Source organism: Chamaea fasciata, unplaced genomic scaffold (genome assembly GCF_029207755.1).
Source record: "Chamaea fasciata isolate MVZ Bird 193981 ecotype frontalis unplaced genomic scaffold, bChaFas1.0.hap1 SCAF_2, whole genome shotgun sequence".
Lineage (NCBI taxonomy): Eukaryota > Metazoa > Chordata > Aves > Passeriformes > Sylviidae > Chamaea > Chamaea fasciata.
The window spans coordinates 329,355-352,188 of record NW_027094087.1 but is presented as its reverse complement, the minus strand read 5'-3'; the positions used below and the strand labels follow the sequence as shown (position 1 = coordinate 352,188).

At 48.7% G+C, this 22,834-nt stretch overlaps 1 protein-coding gene across 1 annotated transcript; it reads left to right on the top strand.

Annotated features, from left to right (window-relative positions):
- Positions 1-7: 7 nt before the first annotated feature.
- On the top strand, positions 8-22,502 carry POLD3 (DNA polymerase delta 3, accessory subunit). The gene is made up of 12 exons (XM_066207167.1): positions 8-111; positions 1,074-1,129; positions 1,620-1,722; positions 3,578-3,617; positions 5,089-5,221; positions 7,943-8,192; positions 9,430-9,502; positions 11,330-11,492; positions 12,754-12,866; positions 17,071-17,165; positions 17,239-17,320; positions 20,873-22,502. The coding sequence occupies exons 1-12, from the start codon at positions 52-54 to the stop codon at positions 21,076-21,078; spliced, it is 1,374 nt and encodes a 457-aa protein (XP_066063264.1). The 5' UTR covers positions 8-51; the 3' UTR covers positions 21,079-22,502.
- The last annotated feature ends 332 nt before the right edge of the window (positions 22,503-22,834 follow it).

Below are 22,834 nucleotides of genomic sequence, written 5' to 3'. Positions count from 1 at the left end.
TGCCATGGCGGCGGCGCGCGGGCGCGCGGGAAGCGCGGGCCCGGCGCGGCCATGGCGGACGAGCTGTACCTGGAGAACATCGACGAGTTCGTCACCGACCAGAACCGCGTCGTGAGTCCTCCGCTCCCCGCGCTCTGCCTTCTGTCCCCCTGCCCTCGCCTCCCTCTCCCTTCTCCCGCCTTCCTCCTCCTTCCACCTCTTTCTCCTTTCACACTCTCTGTCTCCCGCTCTCCTTTTCTCTCTCCTTCCCCTTTCCTTCTCCCCCCGCCTTTCCTTCCCCCCTCCTTCCTCCTTCAATTCCCCTTTCTTCCTCCTTTCCCCATCTTCCTCCTTTTCCCTTCCTTCTTCCTCTTCCTCCCGACTTCCTTCTTCCTCCTCTCCCCCTGTTCTTCCTCCTCTCTTCCCCCCTTCCTTCACTGTTTTGAAGGCAGTTCAGAAAGCTGATGGTTTTCTGCGTGGGTCTGTTCCTTTCCAGTTTTATTTCAAAATTTTATTTGGAAAGAAATAAAATAAAATAAAATAAAATAAAATAAAATAAAATAAAATAAAATGGGGTTTGCCTAGAAAATGGTGCAGCAAAGTTGGCGCAGCTTGTCTGACAATGTGAACAAGAGCAGCCCGTGGCTTTGTAGTTTATTCCAAGAGAAATCTAAGCAAACAGCAATTCGATTGTTGTGTTTTCAGCCCAGAGCCTGGGGCTTGGTTTAAAAGGGCAAAGCAGGAGGAGGAACAGGTGTCAAAGATGTACCTGGTCAAAATGGCCCAGCGAGGCAGGGCAGGGCTGGAATTCCGGCCCTGAGATCCTGATATTTGGCCCAGCGGTGCAGCTGGAGATCCCTGTGTCCCCAGGACAGGAATTCCCCCCCACACCTTCTGGGACAGGACTCGGGAATTCAGTGCACTCACTGAAGCACAGGTGCCCCAGTGCTCTCTTCTGCTGTGGGTTTCTTGGAAGGGAGGGGGCTGTCTAAGGATTTTGACTGACCCACAAGCCAAAGGTGGGAGTTTCATCAGATTGGGAGGTGAAGGTTTTCTTATTAAAGTGGTTTTTCGGGGTTTTTTCTCTTTTGCAGGTGACGTACAAATGGCTGAGCTACACCCTGGGCGTCCACGTCAACCAGGCTAAACAGTAGGTGTCACTGCACCCCCAGAGCCTGGGGAATTCCTGTTAATTCCATGGTAATCCCTGTGTCGTGAGCACATTAAAATGATTCCTCTGGAAACATTTAAAAACCCTGCCTGTCTTCTCAGGCACAGCCAGTTGTGTTCCTCCATGTGCCTGGCTGTCTGCTGGGCAATGCGGCACCAAACAGTCTCCAGTCCCTCTCTCAGGGGTTCCAGAAATGCCTTTCTGGAGGAGAGGCCTGGCAACAAGCTGCCCAGGGGCTCTGAGGCCCACCACTAAATCTGTTTTCCCCTTGGTTCCCGGAGCTGTTGGGCTGGGATTCTCCGTGGTGGCAGAGGAGCAAGGCTCTCAGGAGGATTGAATTAATCCTGGGGACAATAACTGTGCCTGTGTGATGACAGGTGTCTGTGTCGGGCTGGTTCTCCTCGCTGTGGGCTCCGTGGGAGGGTGTGTCTTTTCCTTTCTGGTGGTTGACACTGGTTTCTTTGTGCAGGATGCTCTATGATTATGTGGAGAGGAAACGGAAGGAGAACTCGGGAGCTCAGCTTCATGTCACCTACCTGGTAGCAGGAAACCTCCTCCAGAACGGATATGTGGTGAGCGTTTCACTCCTCACAGGGGGCTGAACTGGCTCTTCTTGCAGCAGGAGCTGCAGAGTGCCAGGGCTTCTGCACAGGGACACAAAGGAGGCTCGGTGTCTGTCCCAGGGCAGGAGAGATCACCTGGTCATGGTTGGGGAACACAGTGCTGAATAACACACCAGGGTTCTTAAGTGATTGGCTCGCCCTGATGCCCCTCATCTCAGTCCTCTCACTGTTGTTGGGCAGCAGAGATCACAAAACCTTGTGGAGGGGCCCTTTGAGACCACCTTGTCCCTGTCCCGGGGTCTGCTGTGGTGTGGAAGGGTGTGAGTGGTGTTTGGAGGGAGCCTGGAACTCGTGCAGCACGGAATAATAACAGATAGAGCAGCACATGCAGGGCTGAAGTTGAGCTGGAAGGTGGTTATTTACTGCATTAGTTCTATGTGATGGAATATATGCATTTAAAGTTGCACGAGTAGTGTCACGCTCATAGCCAAAGTTTAACAGGTTTTTCCATCGTTTCTTTTGGAAATAACAAGTCTCTTGGCTCACTAGAACTGGCCAGGGGCTCGTCACCCTGCACTGTTGTATTTAATGTATTTGTAACAAACAGGTGACTTCTGACACGGGAACAAATTATTATTTCTTACCTCTGTCTTAGCAGCTTGTGTACTTTTAAAATGAGATTCCAGTGTCACTGGATGGTTTGGGTTGGGAAGGACTTTAAAGCTCACATCCTTGCAATCCCTTGGCTCGGGCAGGGAATCTCCCAGGAGATCTGCCAAGGGGAGCTGTGTGAAGGTGACTTTTGTGCCCCGTTATTTTTAGATCTCCTCCTTTGGAATGGTTCGGTGTGGGTGCAGGGTTGGGGTGACCCCGGGGGCTCAGGGCCCGGGGCTGGGAGGGAGAGCTCCGGGCCAGCCCTGGCGCCGGGAGCCCTGCACTGCTGCCTGCTGGCAGTAGGTGTAGCCGGAATGCCGTGGATCCGGCCGCAGGCAGGGAGAGGGATGGAAATCCACTCCTCCTTAGCACTGCAAGCTCTTTCCTTGCTTCCTGCTACACTGAGGGGCTTGGACTGCCCATCTTTATTTATCCTCTGACCTGCATATGTTTTCTTGCCACTTGCTCTTTTGCTGCCTGATTAAAGCAACTTTTTAATCCTGGTAAACAAAAGAAACATGCAGATTAACTTACAGTATTTTATATTTAAAGTGCTTCAGCTTGCTAAGCAAAGGAATTGCTGCTTAATTAATTACTTTTTCCTCATTGCTGCCTGTCAGATTTTCAGGAATGTCGTCTCCTACTTCAGGCAGATACCCCGGAGGTTTTTAAAAGAAAACGGGAAAATTCAGTGTCTGCTCCCCTTTGCCCACAGACAAATTTAAGAACCAACCACTAAATGCCTTTGACATCCCACCAAGGATTTTTAAATACACAAGTATCCATTACAGTCTGATCCAGTCTTCTTTTAGGAATACTAAATCCCAGGGTGTCCTGGCTTTCATTTGTAGATTGAAAAAAAAACACCAACAGTTTGTTCTCCTAAATAATAGTCTGGTTCACATGCATGGAATATTGTCTTTTAATCTCCAGATCTGCCTGAAATGGAAGGTAATTATTTATTGCATTAGTTCTGTATAATGGAATGTATTTAATTAAAGCTGCACAGGCAGTGTCACGTTTATAGCCTGAATTTAGGAGGATTTTCCCTGGTTTCAGGCAGGTCCGTGGTATTTGTTTAACACAGAGCAGTTAAAGGTGTTGGCAGCGTTCTGGGCCACAATAATCATTGGACTTTCTTATTTAATAGCTGAAAGTAGCAGTCTTGCATGCAACCTCAGATTTTAAGATTGTATTTCTTTTTTTGCAGTGCCACAAGGTTGCAGTAGTGAGGGAGGATAAACTCGAAGGTAAGCAGACTGGGGAAATCGTGTGGCTTTAACTTTTTCCTTTGAAAGAACAGCAAAATGAGCAAAGCTCAGAACTTGCCATCTGCACGTAAATGCCCAGCCAGGCTCTTGGGGTCAGGTGTGTACTTCTTGTACCAGCTGTTTCTCAGAATTTGGAGTATCTGAGCCAACAGCTGAATACCTTCAGGCTTGTGATTTGAGTCTGATTTTTTTTTTTTTTTAAATTCTGAATGTTTTGTCAGTGATTCTTTTCCACCTCCCTGCCACTGACAGCAAGGAGACAACAATACACCAGGAGTTTCTCAGAACAGTGGTGAGCCTTCAGACTGCCCAGAATGCTGAAACTGGTAATTCTGATTATTGGTTCAATGGAATTGCAGTCTTTGCTCCAAGTCCCGTGGGTGTTAAAACGTTCTCATGGGGCATTTACCTCACTTTTGTGAGTGAAAGGTGAAAAAGCCCCCATTGCAACACTGCTCTGGGCACTGTCCGTTGTCTCACCATCTTCCCAGCCCTGGTCCTGCTGATGAAATCTTACCCACAGAACTGAAACACAACTTCAGGCTCTTCATCACTTTCAAATAACATCTTTGGCACTTGAGAACACGCTGTGGTATTTGTGACCTTAAGGATCTGTGCTAATGACCTCACTTTGTTTGAAAGGCTTGCGTTGTTGGAAATGTGAAGTGGATTTCTAGCTCAGGCTGTTTTCCTCGGGGCAGGAGATTGTCAGGCAGTGCAACTACTCTCTGTCATGTTTGTTGAGTTATGTGTGCTGCGTAACACTCTGTTTTGCTGTGGAGGAAAGGGTTGCTCATGGTTTTTGTATCGGAAGGCAGGCCAAAGGTATGACTTATATTTGGAAGAGGCTGAGGTTTTTGATGGGAGTAGGGCTGCATAGTCTAGGACTGGCCCCAAGAAACGATTACTGTGTGTGTTTTTACGGTGCCTAGAAGCTCAGCCTCAGACCAGGACTTTGTGGAAAGAACAATATAAGCAATGAACAAAGAATTCCTAAAAACCAGCCCTTTACTCAAGGGGATTGCAGTCTAAGTAGCATAAAAGAGATGAAGTTTTGATTCCAGCAGACTGATGGGGGTGACACTGTGGTGCTGGACTCAGCCCCAGTGGCAGAGAGCAGTTCCAGCAGGGCAGAGCAGTGACCAGCTACCTTCTGCCTTAGCTTTAGGTACTCACTCAGATGTTCTGAATCCCAAACACTGGATGTTTTGAAGGTAAACACGGGGAGATGGCTCGTAAGTCAGTTGTGCAACAACCAAGAGTGTGTAGTGGAAAACGTGACAGGCTTGTGGAGATTGTTACCTTCAATGCTTCATTAGTGGGCGCTGGGAGAAGATGTGGTTGGACCTTTTTATATTCAAGTTTTGCTTTCAAGTAGTCTGTCAGTCTTTCTGCGTCCTAAAGGGTGTGCTAACAGAGGGCTTTTCTTTTTTCCCCTCTTTTTCCCCAGCCATGAAGTCTAAGCTGTCCACAATTGCCAGTGTGCACGTGTACAGCATTCAGAAGGCCCTGCTCAAGGACAGCTCCCCGCTCTACAACACCGACTACGACATCGTCAAATCAAACCTGCAGCACTGCAGCAAGTGAGTCCTGCCTCCCTCTGCCTTCCTGGGCACTTCCACACTGCTGTTGCACTTCAGTGCTTACTAGATAGGCCTAGATTTTTAGAAAGCTAGGAAAAGATAACCTCACAGTCCTGCCTGACCAGTGCCCAGAGAGCACATTGTGTGATTGTTTTGTAAACTGAGCTCACAGTTGGTTCACTTGGTCCTTATTCCGACAGGGAGACTGTTCCAGCACCTTGCTTGTCTGATGGCTGGAAAGGTTTCTCTCTTTTCCAGGCCACCCTTAATCATGACCATTTTAATCCAGTTCTCCGCCACACAGGAAGAGAAAATCGAAACAGGCTGATAAAACCATGAATGATGTGCTCAGCAAAGCATTTACAGGAGTTTGCTTTCTGTTCTGTGAAACTGTGTTTTCATCCTCTGGACTCATCCCGCTCTCTGAAGATGTCTCACAGGAACTCCTTCTCCAGGAGTTGGGCTTTGATCAGTGTGGGTTCGTTCCAGCTCAGAGTAGGCTGTGATCTCTGAGACGTAGGAGAAGCACACTAAACAGTCCAGGCAGCACTTGGAAGTGTCCTTTGTGGTGGAACTGGAGCAGAACTGGGAGGGACCGCAGTCTCCAGGAGTCACTGTCTCCCTCCTGAGCAGCGCCTGGCAGCTGCAGCTTTTCATTTGTGTGTTGTTCCCACCACGACAGCTTCAGCTTGAAGTCATGGGGATGCACGGTGCCATGACCAATCTGGTTTAAAGGGGGATGCCTGAAGGGTGTGTCATAGGAAGAGTATAGAATTTGAAAGGAGAAACGTGTTTGTATCCCAAGTGTTTGCGAGAGAGTGGCAGAGAAATTAGAGGCTGTGTGTTTGGATGCCCTGGAAGATGCTGGATAACCCCACCTCACTGGAGCCCTGCCCTGGGCGTGGCTGCAGTTGCCTTGTTCCACTCTGTTTATGTTTAGGCACCCCAGCCTGGTGATACTTGTGCCTTAGGGATACTTGTATCCTTTGGGATTTAGACATCCAGAAGGTTTAGATAATCCCGGTTCTGAAACAGCTCTCTGAAGCCTGTGTGTAAACGCAGCTTTGAAGCAGGTTTTCCCAAGCAAACTAAGAAAAAATGCACCTTCTTCATTTGTGACCCGGCTGAAGTAAATACAAATTGACCACATTCCCTCACTCTTGCCAGCTGCATGGATTGTCTTTGACGCTTGGGAAAGATTCCTGCAGGACCTGCAAAGGCCAAGAGGTCTAATTGTGGGGGGTTTGTAGCAAACAGAACCTCCCTGTCCGTCCAGGTATTTCACAGCTCTGGGACAAGGATCTTTGTTCTCTTCTGCGTTTCCACGGGACCTGCTTTGCTGTGAAGACAGTGGGGGTGGTTAGATGTACCAACTAGTACCAATATCTGGCTTTAATGCCTGTTGCCATTGCCAGCTTTCCAAACAGAAGCAGCTCCTTGTTTGCAGAGCATAGTCTAAGTATTGCCTGTTTTATCAGTGATTATTTAGTGAATTTTGGGCCAGGCCCATAAAGGTACGGTCACACAGCGGCAGCAAGGCAAGCTGGCTTGGAATGTGGGAAGTTTAGCTGAGCTCTGCTGCGCAGTCAACATAACTATTGACAACATAATTTGTGACAATATGATATACTGGAGGGTTGGTGGTGTTTGGAGAAGGAGCTCAAGCTGCCCTGGACTGTATTAACCATGTTAAAAACAGGTTGAAAGGATAAAGGAGAGTAGGATTATTTTTCTTCAATGTCTGTTTTCCTTCCTTTAAAGGTTTGAATGTTAAGAGGTTGCTGCTGCAGCCTCGGAGTGCCGTGGAGATGGTGTTGTTTTGTTAATACAGATCCTGAGGGGAGTAGAATTGGACTGTGCACGTGAGCAGCTAGTGCTGAGGCACAGAAACGAACTGGCAGAAGGCTGCTTTATTTCTTAGGCAAATAAAAATATGCTGTGTAATTCAGTGGGCTGGGAGGCGTGAGTCTGGGCTCTTTTGTGGCATTTCTGTGGGAAATCTGGAAAGCGTCGCCTGTGATTTGCACAGTGGGGAGCAGAGTTCAGCTATTTTTGGGAACTGCTATTCCTGACTGGCAGTGAGTTGTGCTGTAACAGCGAGCACGTCATTTAGTTCTTGCATCTCCGTATCCCCAAACAATCAAGTTTCAGACCATTGTAAGCCAAGCTGCTTCTCAGTCTCAGGGATTACATGGAAGTGACTTTGTATAGTTAAACCGGAATGTCACGGATGTCTTCTGAGCCGTTTCAGTTGTTCACTTTCAGCTGGGATTTGCTTACCTGGCCGAGTGTGGCTGCTTGTTGCAGCAGCTGTGGGCTTTGTCAGAGCATCAGAAAGCTGTAAAGGTTTTAGATCCTCACACAGCCATACAACTTCTGCCACAGGCTTTGGAGAGCATAACCCGTTTAGGAATAAAATGCAGCCCGCTCCCTGTCCAGCCTGGGTGTGGAGAAGGCCCTTTTCCCCCCAGGAAAGCTGCACTGCTTGTTTAACATGCGAATGCTGTGGCTCTTGCTGACAGGTTCAGCTGATCTTTTCATCAGGGGTCTCTTGCTCTGTGCCAGCCTTTCTTTCTTGTCCCATGCAGGGATTAAATTGCTCCTTTTTCCATAACAGGAGAAGGCAGGCCCGGAGGAGCCGTGGCGCTACAGGAGGGGGGAAGGCGAGGTGAACGCTGCAGAGCTGGGAAGGCTAATGGGATTTTTCACTCCATCACACAGGTTCAGTGCCATCCACTGCGCTGCCGCCGTGCCCAGGACGCCGCCTGACGCTCCCCGAGCGCCGGCACAGAGCGCCCAGAGCCACAGAGAGCCCAGCGCTGCCGGCGTGGTCAATGGCCACGGGCCGCCGGCCGCCAGAGCCCCCCCGCAGCAGCAGAGAGGGATCATGGGCATGTTTGCGGCCAAAGCGGCGGCCAGACCCCAGGACACACCTAAGGAGACCAAGGCAGAGGCCAAGGAGGCCCCAGGTGTAAGTTACCTCAGACCCCCTGGGTTCGTGGCTTTAACCATCCGCCCGCACACCGCCTCAGTGACCTCAGCCGCCCCTGCACTGCTCCTGGTGCCCGGCCCGCGTCCCACTGGGAGTGCTCAGTGACCCTTTGTAAGTGTTTAACTGTGTGCAGTCACCTGGGGCAGAAACGCCTCGTGCCACACTCTTGATCTCTCCACGAGAGCGTATTTGCCGTAACCTTGGCGTTCCCCAAGGAGCCGGACCTCCGGCGAGTGTAAACCAGCATAGCTGCCTCGTGGAGACAATTGTTCCCTTGTCTCCAGCTGTCCCAATGTACACACCAGCTGAGGGCCTTGCTCTCTCCATTGTGCTTAAAAGGATTTGTTTTGAGCAATAAGTGAAACGTGAGAAGCCCAGGTCTTAGAAGTATCGAGGTGTTTAAACTTGGTCGGTGAGGGAAGTTTCAGAGCTTGACCTGTGCGAGACTAAATTGTTTATCTTCTGTACTGCTGTTTCTCAGGACAGGATTATGTTTTCATTTTAATTAGTGTAATTGTTTTTAAAGCAGTGTGGCCAGAAAAATGGGTGTTAAAATGGTAGCACTCTCTGCAGATGGTTTGGCCTTTTTATAACAGCCGAGTACGTTTCGGTTCCTTTTTCTGATTTTTATAGGGGGTTTAGAACTGGTGAAGCCTGCGTGTTTCGGGAACTTCAGCGTCTGGTTGCCTCTTATTTGCATGAAAATAAGTTGGATTAGGAGGCTGCACTTTATTTAGTGGCATGGGTGTGTGTGGGGGTTTGATTTCTCACTTTGGTGGCTGCATTGGTGCAACGGAGCAGTGATACTTCCTCGCAAACGGCTTACGTGCCGGATAAAGCCTTCCTGCCTTGGCCAATCCCTGTTCTTTCCTCTGTCAGCTGCTGTGTTTTGAGGCACTGATGGTTTGCAAAAAGAGCAGCTCTTTCCTGAGAACTGACCCTAGTCCCAGGCACTTATTTCAGTAGCACTGTCAGCCATCAGAGGGGAATGTGCCCTGATCCAGATCTGTAGGCCTGGCCAAGGAGTCCTTAGTAACTTACTCTGGCCCCTTCGATGCACGTAGCGAGTATCTTCAAATTCTCCGAAACAGAGAATTTGCTAAAATCTAAGGCAGTGGGAACAAATGCTATCTATTATTTTGCTTGTCCAGAAGCAGTGCTATGCATCTTGAGGGCTGGGAGCAATTCCTGTGCTTATTCCTCTCTTTGCTTCCAGGTGTCTGCAACAAGCAGCAAGCCATCGATAAAGAACAACATCATGAACAACTTCTTTGGAAAAGCTGCTATGAGTAAGTGCTTTTCTGTTTCCAGAGGCCGTCATGGTCAGGGAACAGCCTGTTGTAGTTAAAAAAAACCCCAAACAAACAAATGAAAAAAAACCCCCAAATCTGAGGATTATTTGAAGCCTCTCTTTTCTATTATTATTATTGTGTTTTATGTAAGCTGGGTAGAAATTAAAAAATACTCAGTAGAATCAAGTGTTTTGTACTAGAGCCGTGATGGGAGACATACAGACAGGAGCAGAATTCTTCCTCCCTATCCCCACTCTACCAAACTCACTGGATTTTCTTCATATCCCCTCTTTCCTAATAGTTTTCCATACTTTCCTCTGCTCTTTTGCACTCAGAGGGGTTAATGTTTTTGCACACAGCTTTTAAAGCAAAAAATTAAGAGTTTTCAGTGGAATTTTTCAGACAAAAAGCTTGCTGGAGGGAGATCAATTAAAATGACATATTTGAGCAGACTAACCCAGGAAGGATTTTTAGTGCAGAAGAAATCTGATTTGAAGTGAGTTCTCCTGGCTGGAAGATCAGCAATTGGTGAGATGTTTGCCAAAACCTGTGTTGCAGGGCATGTTAATGGTGTTTGCTTTTCATCATACAGCACTGAGGAGGGTGTCGTTGGTTTTAGGGTTAATTTCTTTTCTTAAAAACTGAAGGTCTGATAAATAGAGAATAAAAGTAAGGGGTGGCCTTTTTTTTTGAGCAGAGGCTGGACTAGGTGGCCTCTGCAGTCCCTTCTGAATTATCCAAGTCTAAGGAAACTATGCTGAAGCTTTTAAATATTGGAATATTGGAAAAGGACTGTGGGACCTTTTTCAAAGATTCCCTTATAGCAGTGAGTGCAAGAGGCTTCAAAGAGGAATTTTGGGAGAGAGTAAACAGCAAAGGTCACTTTCTAACAAGACATCTGTCAGAGTTTGCAGGGGACAGTTCCAGCACTGAGCAGACAAAGCTCAGCCCTGCTGGGACTCCTTGAGTCCCTGTTTTGGTGAGGCTGAGGGAGCTGAGGACACTCTCAGCCTAAGGACAGTCTCTGCAATTAACTGGAGTAAACTCTAAAGGTCTGAGAAGAGCCCCAGACCAAAGCTCACATGCTGAAAACCCAAAGTGGCATGGTCAAGGTGACCCGGCGGTGATGGGGAAGGATTTGTGGATGCGTTTCCATCATTTCCAAAGGGGTTCCCTGCTCTGCTGAGCCCTGTCGGGGAGCTCATCGAGGAAACTTGTGAGGTGACTGCAGAGAAGGAGCAAACTGAGCAGAACTGGAAATGATTATGTGTGTGCAAGAGAGGGTGGGATTCCAGGAGTAAGATTTATTCCCTACGTGCATGTCTCTCCTGGCTTCAAAGGTTCCACCGTTGCCAGAAACTCCTGAGTTAACAACAGTGGGGTCCTTGGGCTTTCTGCTGTTGATCATAAATAAGAGAGCTGTCGTTCCAGTGCTGTTTGCTCTTGCCCAGGGAAGCAGCCAGCCTGTTTTCCCAGCACTCCTAGCCTTGGCACGATGTTGTGGCCCTCCCAGCAGCCTCTGACCCCACCGGTGGTCTCCTGCCACTGCCTCCCTGTCCTCTTCCAGAGAGTTCTGGCTGCTGCAGCTTGACATCAGGAACATGGCTTGACATCAGGAGCAGGAGAACCATGGAAAATCACCTAGAAATTGAGGCATGCCCTTCTTTTTCCCATGTCTGGTACAGCTTGGTCAATCTAGATCCCTACATACAGGATAGGTAGTGTTGTGTGTGTTCTTGGTGCACAGAGCTAGCCAGGTGCTTTGTAAGTTGTCATTTGATCTGAATGCCCATTGTTTGTTCTTTTTGCATGGTTTATTCACAGATAAACTCAAAGCCAACGCTGTGCCTGAGCAGCCGAAGGAGGAGAAAGAAGTAGTGAAGCCTTCAATTGCTGTAGCAGAACCAGAGTCATCTCCTAATTCTGTAGCAGAGAAACCTGGGAAGAAAACAGAGTCTGCTAGACTTCAACAAAAGGACAAGAGAAGGTGGGTCGTGCCTTTCGGGGTCCCTGTGAACCTGCCTGGGGACAGCCTGCATGGAGCTGGCTGGTCATACAATGCTGGCTCACCTCCTGTTTCCATCTACTAAATTGTGTTAAAATCATCTCTCAGGATTTTTTCCTGGTGTTTCTTTTCCATTTGCTGCTGTAGGTGCCTCAGGGCCGTTGGTGCCGTTGCATGTGGCAAGGGCCAGGGCCCAGGTTGTCCTCGGTGGGAGGGGATGGCTTTCCATGAGACAACCTCCCACTGTGAGCAGCCGTGGGAGAGACCCCGCCGGCAGCGTGGGGAGGGCTGGCAGGAGCACCTGTCCTGCAGGGAAGGTGGGATATTCCCAAGCTTGTATGTACACAGCTTGCAGCACAAAGTTGTGCTTGTTGATCTCCATAGCTCATGTACGGCTGCTTTCAATGCCACTGGTTTACTTTGGGCTGAGGCTCCAAGTTAATTTTAAGTTCAGCCCTTTGTGTTTAATCCAACCCAAACTGACAGAGACAAAGAATCACTACAGTCTGATGGCTCTCTGGTGGCCTATGAGTAATTAATTGGTGGTCTCAATCCATTTCTAGATGAATAGGTAAGCACACCACCCAGCCCACCATCGCAGCTAGCACTAACTGCTTGTCTTATTGATAGCCTTGTCCAAGAAGCCAAGGGCCTGGAGGTGTTGGCAGTGTGGGGCTGGGAAGGCCACTTGGGCTGTCCCAGCTCTTTGAGGAGACGTGGGCCTTTAGCCTCCAGGCTTGTTCGTCTGACACGTCTCGCCAGCATTAAAAAGAAAGAAGCTATTTTATTTTTCCACTAGTCTTTAAAAATGGCTCCAGGATTCTGAGACACTACCTCATAGTCAGTCAGTGGCAAGCAGTCTGTCAAAAGAGCTTCTGAGCGATGCTGTTGGGGACATTGGGAGCCTGAGCTAAAGAGACAAGATCAGAAATACACCCTTGCCAGGCTGCTGTGGCCAAGCGAGGTGAGGTACTGGGCTGAGCTGCAGAGGGGCTAAAGAAATCCTCCTTGTTTTGGAGAGCTGGATTTGGGGGAGGATGAGAGGCCTGGGAATGCTCGTGCACCTATGCCTGGTTGTGCGGTGGGTGTACAGTTCCGAGTGTGAGGTGCTCGTGTTTTTAAGCGGCGTTTGATTTCCTTCCGTGAGGAGTGTGCTCGTCCAAATGCACTTGATGCTTTCGTGCACACATGAGAGATAATGGGTGTTCATTCCCTTTTTTTTTCCCTTTACTTTCTGTGGCAGTAAAATGAAGAGAACAGATAGGTCAGATGACGAGGAAGAAAGAGATCCTGAAAACGTCAAGAAGAAGAGGAAGCGAATCAAGCAGCTTCAGTCTGACAGCAGTGATGATGAAGGTAAAAAGATCTGTAAACAATCAGGCATGTAGGTCTGACTTCCAGAACATTACTCTCCAAATCTGTTGGTCAGTGATTGAGGGAACAGTTTAAAGGACTAAAGACCGTGGAAATGGCTGTAGCCTGAGCTTTCTGCTTATCTTTGTGCTGCAAGCACTTGGGCATAGAGCTGAGAGGTCTGAAAAGAAAGATTCAGTCTTTGTTTTAGCTTAGCTCAGACCTGGCTGTCTCCTCACCAAGTGTGCTGCCAGTGCCACTGACGTGTGGAAGGAGGTTCCCAAATCTCTTGTGAAAGATAGCGCGCCCTCCGGAGCCGTAGGGCTGGCCAGGACCAGTTCATGCGGGCAGGAAACAATCACTAGTGGCCTGCCTCTCCTCACAGGGTCATTTTTAGTGTCTGTATTCTGTCTGTTCGTAGAAAGGGTTTGGAAGACAGTGTTGGAAGCAAGACATCCAAAAAGAAAAGAGATAATAGGGAAGCTGGAGGCAGAGCAGTTGAGCCGTGTCCGATGCGACTCGGCGTCTCCTCGGTGGCTGTGACAGGAGTGGGGTGCCCAGAACATTGCAAGATTTGGGCTCATAATGAGGAACAGCAGGGCTGGATCCCAAAGAGTTTGGATAATTGAGGTGACAAATGCCGTTCAATATAGATAACTGGAAAATAAATTGGAATTGAGCTTGAGAGCATGTGCTAAATGGAGCAGTCATCCAGCAGGCTGCTCAGGGAAAGAACTTGGGGATCGTTACGGTCGAGTAATTGAAACCACCAGTTTGGTGTAGAGCTCCAGTAAAGGAAGGTGAAACAGCAAATGGGGTGTGCTGGTGAGGAGGTGGAGTCCCTCAGGAGAGCCAGAGCTGATTCCTCATTTAGTATGGCTGGCACATGAGAAACAACCAGGACGTCAGGAATCTCTGCAGTGCCAGGGAGAGGTGGCTGCTGTTGGTTTCTATGTAGTATTCGTGGCACCTCTAGCCCTGTTTTCATTGTTTCCCCGCTGCCCACATGATTTCAAATGATCTTTGTCATGAGGTATAGATCACTTCTTAGACTATTCCCACGGGATGGTAAATCTCTGAGGAAGCTGTTCTTCATGATCAGCCTTAATTCCGTCACATTCCAGTGTGAAGCTCCTTCTTTGGCTGTAAAATATATATATACATATATGCCCACACTCTCTGTATTTATTTCTATAAATGTTTGTCTTCCCATTTCCTCATCACTCTCCCACTGACAGGCTGAGTTGTTTAGCTCTGGGGAGGGAATTTTGAAATCAGCCCGTCCTTGCTTGGCTGGAATCTCTCAGCTCCTCCACATGCTGTGAGTGAGATCAGGCAGGAGTTTGGAATGTTAGAACGCTCTGGTGTGCTGTGAGATACCTGCATGACCTCAGCACGTGTTTAACAATTAATGCTTTTGGATGGGATGCCTCCTGGATTCGTTTATTCCAAGGTTTGTATTCTCTTCAGTGACCAGGGATACAACCTGAGGGAATGGCTGGAGCTGTGTCAGGGCAAGTTTAGGCTGGATATTAGGGAAAAGTTCTTCCCCTAGAGGGTGGTCAGGCGCTGGGGAGGTTTTTTGTCACTGCTGTTGCTGCTCCTGCATCAGAACCCTCTTTGTTCTTCATTTCTTTGTGTTGTGCATTAGAATTGTAAATTTATGCAAATTACAGCACATGTATACAAATTTGGATATCACTCAGTTTGCCCTTTCGAAAGAGAAAATGAGACTTGAGAGAACTCTAAGCCTTTGGTCCTGCTGCTTGCCCTTCTAAATCCAACCAGATGAAAGAAGATAGATCTGAATTGTTTGGAATATTTCTAATGAGTCCAAACCAGTAACATTATATTCCATATTGAAGTAGAAGACTGTGAGTTGGATAAAAAAAAAATTATATATATATATATATATATATATATATATATATATATATACAGGAGCTGGACTTCAAGAGCTTTTGTCCTTGGAAAGGTTGGAAACAGGTTTCTCCAGAGAGCAGGGGCAACTTGAATCAACAGCATCCGTGAGCAAAGTGGGGTGTGGAGTGACAGGCACACTCAGCAAGGTTTTGTGGGTGTGAAACTCAGCCTGCATGGCTGATGTGAAGGCTTATGGGCAATTCCATGTCAGGCCGGGTCTTCTGCCTAGTTCTATATTAGTCTGCTCTTGAGGTACTAAAAGTAGCCCTAAATAAGCTCTCCTTACAGCAGCATCAGCACATTGCACCACGCTGGAAATGCAGAGAGGGCATAAGGCACAATCCTCTCCATTTAAATGATTTTTCATTAAAAACTTATATTGGTACGGGGGTTCCTTAGTCACTGCGGGTTGTTTTGCTTCCAGTGCCAGGATAAACTCCACAAATGTGCCCACAGAGGGCAGGAGGTTTGGCAGCCTCAGCTGTACCAACACAGGCAGCGTTTCGCCGTGTTGACAAGTGTTTTACAGCCACTTTGGAGGGTGATTTCAGTGGCACTGTGACCTACAAACTCCATGGGTTTTGGAGAGCCACAGCAGAAGCACTAAAGCTTCTCACAGTTTTTCCAGGCAGGGTCAGAGCAAACCGAACAAAGCCAGGATTTACATCTCTGGTCCATCCAGTTGCCCAACTTGTATCCATTTCATGCAGCTGTTGCTGTTGAGCAAACTGTGGGCAGCAGCTAGTGGTTGACTCAGGAGTTATCACATGTCAGAGGGTTGTGTTGGCTGGAGGAGGATAATAAAGTAATAAAAGAGCTTGATAGTAGTCCTAAACACTCTGACGTGGGGAGAAGGTGCCTTCTGCCTGCCAAAAGCTGGGGAAATTGTTTGAAGGAAGCTGAAAAAAGCCCAGATTTCCCCCAAGGAGTCTAATGGAGCTGGCACACCTTCAGCAGCCTCTGCTTGAGCATGGCAGAGGCTTTTCACCAGGCTGGTTTTCAACCCTCTTAGCTTGTCCTCTCCTGAAGATAATTGCCAAGGGCTGAGGCCAGGCTGGGCAGTGGTAGTGCAGGTTTGGTGCTGGGCAGTCTGTGAGGCTGGGATAAACTCTGAGAGCTGTGAGCTCCCCTCGGCCACCCCAGCACTTCCACCTGGGACGTTGTTTGGCTCCGTCCTCACCACGCTCCAGAGCAAGGTGAAGCCCCAGGCGTGTTGTCCCACTGTGTTTGCATTCCCCTGCCTCCTTACTGCAGCGGTGGGGAGGCCGAGTGCTGTGTGAGGAATGTGATTTATGACCGGGCCTTGGCAGCAGAGCAGTTCCCTGGAGCCCTGGGTAACCTGGGAGGTCAGCTGGCCGCGTGCCGGCGGCGCCGGAGCTCCTCACACCGCCCTCGTCCCTGGGGACAGCTCCTCGTCCCTGGGGACAGCTCCGGAGCCCGGCTCCGTGTTGGGATGGGGGCGGTGCTGCAGCCAGCAGGGCTGAGAGCAGGAGCCAGGCAGGCTCTGCCTGCTCCAGCCACATCCGTGCCGTGGTGGAGCAATAGGTCACAGGAGCAGCTTGTTCCCCCACATTCCCAGCTCTCCCCCACGGCCCAGGCCTTGCGTGGCAGCGTTCCTCGCTTGGATCTCCCGGAGCTCTGTCCCCCTGCCAGCCCCACGGGAGGGTGACCCTGCCTTGCTCGCTGGTCTAAAGCCCTGCCTGTCTCACTCTGACGTTGCTGGTAGAGGCTCCAGAGCTCACTTTGCTCCGTACAAATGTGTGAAGGTGTCCTTGACTGGTTTGAGCAGTCCTGGCATTGAAGGGAGCCCAGTGAACACAGAGGAGAGCAAGGAGGTTAAACAGTGAGAGATTCAGCTTCGTTTTTTGTGGTGGTTTGGATTTTTGTGGGGGTTTTTTGGTTTGGGTTTTCTTTTTTTTTTTTCAAATGAAAGTTTGAGATGTGTCTTAAGCATCTTTTAGGATGTGTGATAGTGTACTGCACGTCACTCTTGGCTTAGGTTGATAGCATGGATTGTTGGGGATGCGTAGCACCACCAGTGAAGCAACAACTCTTTTACCACACCCCACCTCTTTTAATTTCTAAACAAATTACAGTCAGTCCTTCTAACAAGTAAGTGGGATGTATAGCTAAAATCTGCCAGTTCCTGTGCCTGCTTTTAAAGCTTCCCTGGCTGGAACAGATTTTTTTGGCTTCCCAAAAATCCCCAGTGCACTTCTCCCATCCTATCCCGCTCTTCCTTCCTTCCCGTGTGCCATCAAGGCGTTCTTCTTCTTCTTGGCAGATGTCCCACCGTCCCCCACACCCGAGGAGGAGAGAGCTCCATCTCCACCACCCGTACCTGCTCTGAAAACTGAGCTGGAGCCTGCATCCACAGAGGTGAGAGCAGATTAGAGTGATTAGCTGCCAGAAATGAGCTCCTGGTTTCTCACCATGCTGCAATGTCCTCCAGGGCTCAGCTGGAGGGAGGAAGAGGAAGCGGAAGCGCGTGCTGAAATCCAAGATGTTCGTTGATGAAGAGGAAGGCTGCATGGGTAAGACTGGCTGTGCCCTACACTCGCTGGGGCTCACTTTATTGGCCTTTTTAACAGGCCAGCCTCTCCCAGGCTTAGAAAGAGGTTCACAAAATCACTTACTTGTCCTGCTTGGAGCTCCTGCTCCCAGACTGAGGTGACTGCAGCTCTGGTGAAGGCCTGGGTAGGGGATCAGGGCTGTAGCTGAATCCTTACCCTTTTTTGATTATTCACAGATTTCTCCTTCAGGTCTTTTCACTTTCTTCCTGCAGTCATGTTTGCCACCTTCATTTACTCTCCTCTCCAAAGCTGCAAGCTTTTAAAGATGGTACAGAAAGAGATTTAGGGTTTGGGGTAAACTCTGGCTGAGATAACTCTGTTGGGTTGTTTTGGTTTTTTTTTTTTCCTTTGAGGATAAATCCAGAGCTGTGCAGAACTTGATTATATGTTAAAAGAATTTACAGTATCTCAGATAAACAGGGAATAAGTTGGGGCTTAAATACTTCACAGGATTTCTGTTTCTGATAAGGGTGGCTCTGCTTTCAGAAAGGAAGAGAGTCCCTGCAGAAATCCTGACAACCAGAGGCTCTGAATTCCAGCCTGAGTGGACTCTGCTTCCTCCCGTGACCCGGAGGAAGCTGTGTAACACCACTGGAATCATTTCCTCCATGTTTCCTTTGTTTCCTCCATTTCCTTCATGACATTGAAGTAGAGAGGTGCAAACCTTCAGAATATGTTGGTTTGGGTTTTGGTGTGTTTTGGGGGTTTTTTTGGAGGCTTTAAACCCTTAAGAGCGTGGAATGTGTTTTTTGTAATGCTGTCGTCAGCCCGATTGTATGGGATGCTTTCATTCTCCAGCCTGCCGGGGCTGAGGGGATGCCAGAGGGGCTCAGGCAGTGCTGGGGAACATGTGGTGCTGTTGTCCAGGTCAGTGGTGGTGCTGGGCATGGAGAGACCTGGGCATTCCTGGCCCAGCTCCGGAGCTGCCTGGCCCGGGCTCAGCCTGTGGCTGTTTGCACCTGTCTGCAGAGCTGCAGCTTCTGGTTCCCATTAACTTGCTGTGTCTCCTTTAAAGAAACACAGAGCTGTAGCTCTCAGCAGCTGGCTGCACTGGGGCTGAAATCCCAAGTACTGCATTCTTGTCCAAGAATTGGACTTGCACAGAGTTATCGACAGCTTTGGCTGATTACCTTGTGGGGCGTTTTGCTCTCCCATCCCAGATAGAGCCATTAAAGCACTTGGAAGGAAAACGGAACAAAAGAGCATCAGATGGGGAGTTGATTTGTACAGGCTCTGTATCCAGAGTGCAGGACTGTCTCTTCCAGGCTCAGTTGGGAGTATTGCCTTTCTTTCTCTGCTCTTCACCCCCACAGGGTTCCATAGTCCCTTGGAGAATCCAGACTCCCGCTTTTACAGTTGAAATCCATTTTATGAAAAGGGAATGCAAGGCCCTGTTTGTGCCCTTGGGAGACAGATCCTATGGGATGGAGAGAGGGATGGAGCTGGGATACTGCGGAACTGGGTAGGGAGGAGATGCTGCTTTCTCTGCTACAAATCCTCCAGCCTGTTGTGCAGGACTTGCTGTCTGGTTATTGCCCAGTTTCTCTCCTCCCTTCCATTCCCCGCCCTTTCCATGCACAGGCCTAATAATTCAAAGGGAAAATAACTTGCAGATCTCCCAGGCTAATGTCAATTTTAGTTATTCTTTGAAATACAGGTTTTTTTCCCCTCTCCCTGCTGTCTTTTTGTTTTTAAATCAGCACTAGGTTTTAAGAGATGTTAAATCCTAACATTAGAATGAGGCTGCACTTTATATTTCTCCACAATTTTAAGTGATGGTTTTCACAATAGCTGCAATAGCAAGGAATTGGTGTCAAAAAGCAAAAGTAATTTAGGGATTAGCCCTGAGGGAAATTGAGCAATTAAAGTGTGTGTGGAGTTAAGCACACATTCCTAGGCATCAACAGAAATCCATGGATTGAGGGCCTGCTCTTAGTCTCTCTAGTGAAGGGGAATTGTTGAGGTTTAAGCTTGTGCACTTTCTAAAGCTTCAAAGGGCACACATGGCCTTGGAGATTGGAATATCCACATGTGCATTGGAGGGAAATTGGTGTTACGGCATTTTAGAGCTCCCATCATTTGAGCCGCTCTGATTTAGAGTCTGGCTGTGAGTGAGGCATCAATAGCTCTATCTGTGTACCCATAGGTGCTGCAAATACAGACTTCTGAAGTTCAGCTGAGATTGCAGCCAAAGAAAGTTGACCTAAGCTGTGCTACTGCAGCTAGAGGGGGTTAACTGCATGCTTCGGGAGTTCCCGGTGGTTCCTGACAGGGCTGACAGCAGGAAAAGGTTTTTCAGTTCACCCAGTAGTGTGTGGAAGCTGCTCCCTGCAAAGCCGGTTGCCGCTGAAGGGAGATTGCTTGATTTGCAGTCCCTGTTTGAGGTTCTGCTAGTGCTGCCCAGGAGGATTTCATAGCATTCCTCTTCCCAGTCTCTGGTGACGTAGGAAACCTTCTTTAATTTGATGCATTAATACAAGTGAAAGCCAGTTTCCCAGAAGAAGGGAAGTTAAGACATCTGTTTAAAAGAATACAGTTGCTAAAGAAAAATGGCTTACTAGAAGAATCCCAGAGCACTGCTGGGAAAGCTGATATAACAGCATTCACTGGGATCTGACGGTGGCTTTCATCAGTGGAGCTGACTCCAGTTTAATTTCCGTGAGCGTTGTTTTATATCCCTGGGCTTTCCGTGGCCGGACGCTGACAGCACTGAGCTGGCAGTCCCCTTCAGGCAGAGTCCCTGATTGCAGACACGCCTTTGGGGTGATTTTTACAAAGGATTTCTTTGTCTTTGCCCTGTTTGGCCACCTCTGTGGAAAGAAGCTGCCCCGGAAGGTTTGTGCCCCTTCAGATGGGGGACGTCTGCTTTGCTCTTCCCTAACTGTCCAATGTGCTGGTGAGAGCAGCTTGGGGATGTCTCTAGGCTGTCTTGCCTGGAGTTTTGGACAATCTGATTGCTTTGGCCCCCGTGGAAATCAGACCAGTCAGAATGGTGGAGTTTAGCCATAAAGTAGAGGTTCCATTGTCTAATGCTAAACTGCTGGTTCTGATCTCCTGCAGATTCATCACTTTCTGATGGCTGCTTGTCAGCCTTTGCCGTAGGAATTAGGATCACTGCAGTTGGAAAAGCCCTCTAAAGTCATTGACTCCATCGGTTCCCCCAGCACCGTCAAAGCAGCACTAGCCCACGTCCCCAAGTGCCACATCCACACAGCTTTTAAATCCCTGCAGGGATGAGGACTCCACCACTGCCCTGGGCAGCTGTGCCAGGGCTGGACAGCCCTTTCAGGGAAGGAGTTTTCCCTAATACCCGACACCTTGGCACAACTTGAGGCCATTTCCTACTGCTTAACCTTGAGCGATGGACTTAATTCCCGTGTCTGACATGTGCTCCTTGAACCCAAAACGTTCCTTTCCAGGAGTGCAATGGGAAGGCTGTGATGAGGAGGTCTTTGGTATAAAGATGGCTTAACCATCATCATCCTCTGCTCCCTTCTCTCTTCTTTCCACCAGTGACTGAGAAGGTTTACGAGAGCGAATCCTGCACGGACAGCGAGGATGAATTCCCCAAGCCCAAGGCACCAGCTCCACACAAACAGCCCGTGCTGCCCACGAAGAGAGAGCCAAAGGAAGAAAGGAAGAACCTGAAGAAAGGGGCAGCTCCTGCCAACAGAGCCAACAAACAGGTCTCCATCATGGGCTTTTTCCAGAAGAAATGAACTGGGCCTATCTCCCAGTCCTCTTGGCAGCTTGGGAGCGTTGCTCCCTTTTTTCGTGTGGCTCTCTGCGAGCTGCTGCTGCTTGTGGGGGCCAACATGCGACCCCTGGTTACGCAAGGTGTCCTGCTTACTGTGTAAGGGAGCCCTCTGGACTAGATTTTGTATCGGAGAAAAGTTTTTATTTGTTACTGCAGTAATTTCAGTCACTTTCACTAAGCGGTGTGGGACCTGCCAGCTAGAAGCAACGTCTAGAGGAGCTCTTGAAAGGCTGTTAAATTTGTTCACATGAAATTGGATTTTTTGTAATCACCCCTGTGGTGCTAAGTTAGGAGGGGAGTTGTGTTTTCCTCCCCTCTTTGTACACCCTCAGCTCTTCAGATTGATCCAGATGTTCACGTGGGGTAGAGGCCGTAACGTAGCAGATCTTCATGCGCAGACACAAATATTGAACATCTGCTTCAGCTTTAGCTGAATGAAATGTACTTCATTTCCCCCCTAAGACTGGTAAATAGTTTTTGCTCTGCCTTTCATAATCTTTTTTTGGACAAAGCAGTGCATATAAAATTCTCTTACTCTTTTCTTCCTTGAACGTATCCTCTGTAACTTGCTCAGATGCCTAATTATAGGCTGGGACACTGTTGGTGTTCTGTCTTTACAAAAACATCCTTGAGGCTTCCCACCCAATTGGCTCTGGAGTAATTGGGGGAAGGCTTTGCTGTTATTGGGAAAGAATTGGATCTTTAGCCTTGGAGGCCAATGAGTCAGAGGGAAGGGTGATTAGAGGGCACTGCTGATAACACCAGGCAGGTATGGGGGAACAGTGCAGCTGCACTGCAGGGTTGGTAGGTGTTGGGATGCCGGAAGGGTTTTTTTACAGGCATCAGCCGGGCAAGAGAAGAGTTTTTCCTTGGACATCTCATCATCTGCCTGCTGAAGGAAGCGTGCCACAGCACATGGTCCCGAGGAGCCCGTTATGGGAGAGGAATAAAGCACAGCAATCCTGTTAACCAGGAAGGAGCTCTTGGTCTGGGCCTCCTGCTTGGCTGGTGCTAAGGCTGGTAGACAGATGGAAAAGATTTCCCAGAGGGGCTGATGCCCAGCACTCCTGAAGCTGGGGCTGGTGTCTTCGGTGGTTGGTGGAGAGGAGCTGCTGCACCCCAGCAGCATCACTGGGTTTGTGCCTGTGCTGTGGCCTGGGAAGAGAATGAACAACCTTATTCTGGGTTAATGAAGGAAGTTTTAGCTGTTGAGAGAGAAACTTGCCCTGCTGTAGTGGTTCTGTTGTTCTCCGTAGAGTTGAGGGGGTGTTTATAAAAGGAACAAAAAGTACCAAATCCCATTTAAACAGATTTGTTTTGTTTGGTTTTGTTTGGTTTGTTTGTTTTAATTTGTCCCTACTCATTAAATAGTGTGTCAAATCCTGATTTCCAAGGGTTGCAATATTTGACTGCATGGAAGTCAAACACATTTCCCTGGTGAAGTGGGTGAAGATTCCTTCCGTCAAAACCAGGGCTGGGGAAGCTTTCAACGGAGTGTTTTTGGGCATCTGAAACCTCGAAATGCCAGGATTTGAACTGAATTTGGACCCCTGGAGTGTCATTGCTGTGGCAGAGGGACAGGACGGGGTGTCCTGATGCTCCTGCTCCTCACCTCTGCCGTGGTCTTGCTGGAGCTCCCGGCTCCACCCCGACTCCTGTAAGCAGATCGACGTCATACGGCACTTCCTCAGGAAAATGACCTAATGTCTGCAGGAGCA

Excerpts from the sequence above, each read along its gene's own strand:
- POLD3 (XM_066207167.1), top strand. The coding sequence starts at position 52 with ATGGCGGACGAGCTGTACCTGGAGAACATCGACGAGTTCGTCACCGAC. Across the intron at positions 1,723-3,577 it reads TCCTCCAGAACGGATATGTG|TGCCACAAGGTTGCAGTAGT; the intron begins GTGAGCGTTTCA and ends CTTTTTTTGCAG. Across the intron at positions 3,618-5,088 it reads GAGGGAGGATAAACTCGAAG|CCATGAAGTCTAAGCTGTCC; the intron begins GTAAGCAGACTG and ends CTTTTTCCCCAG.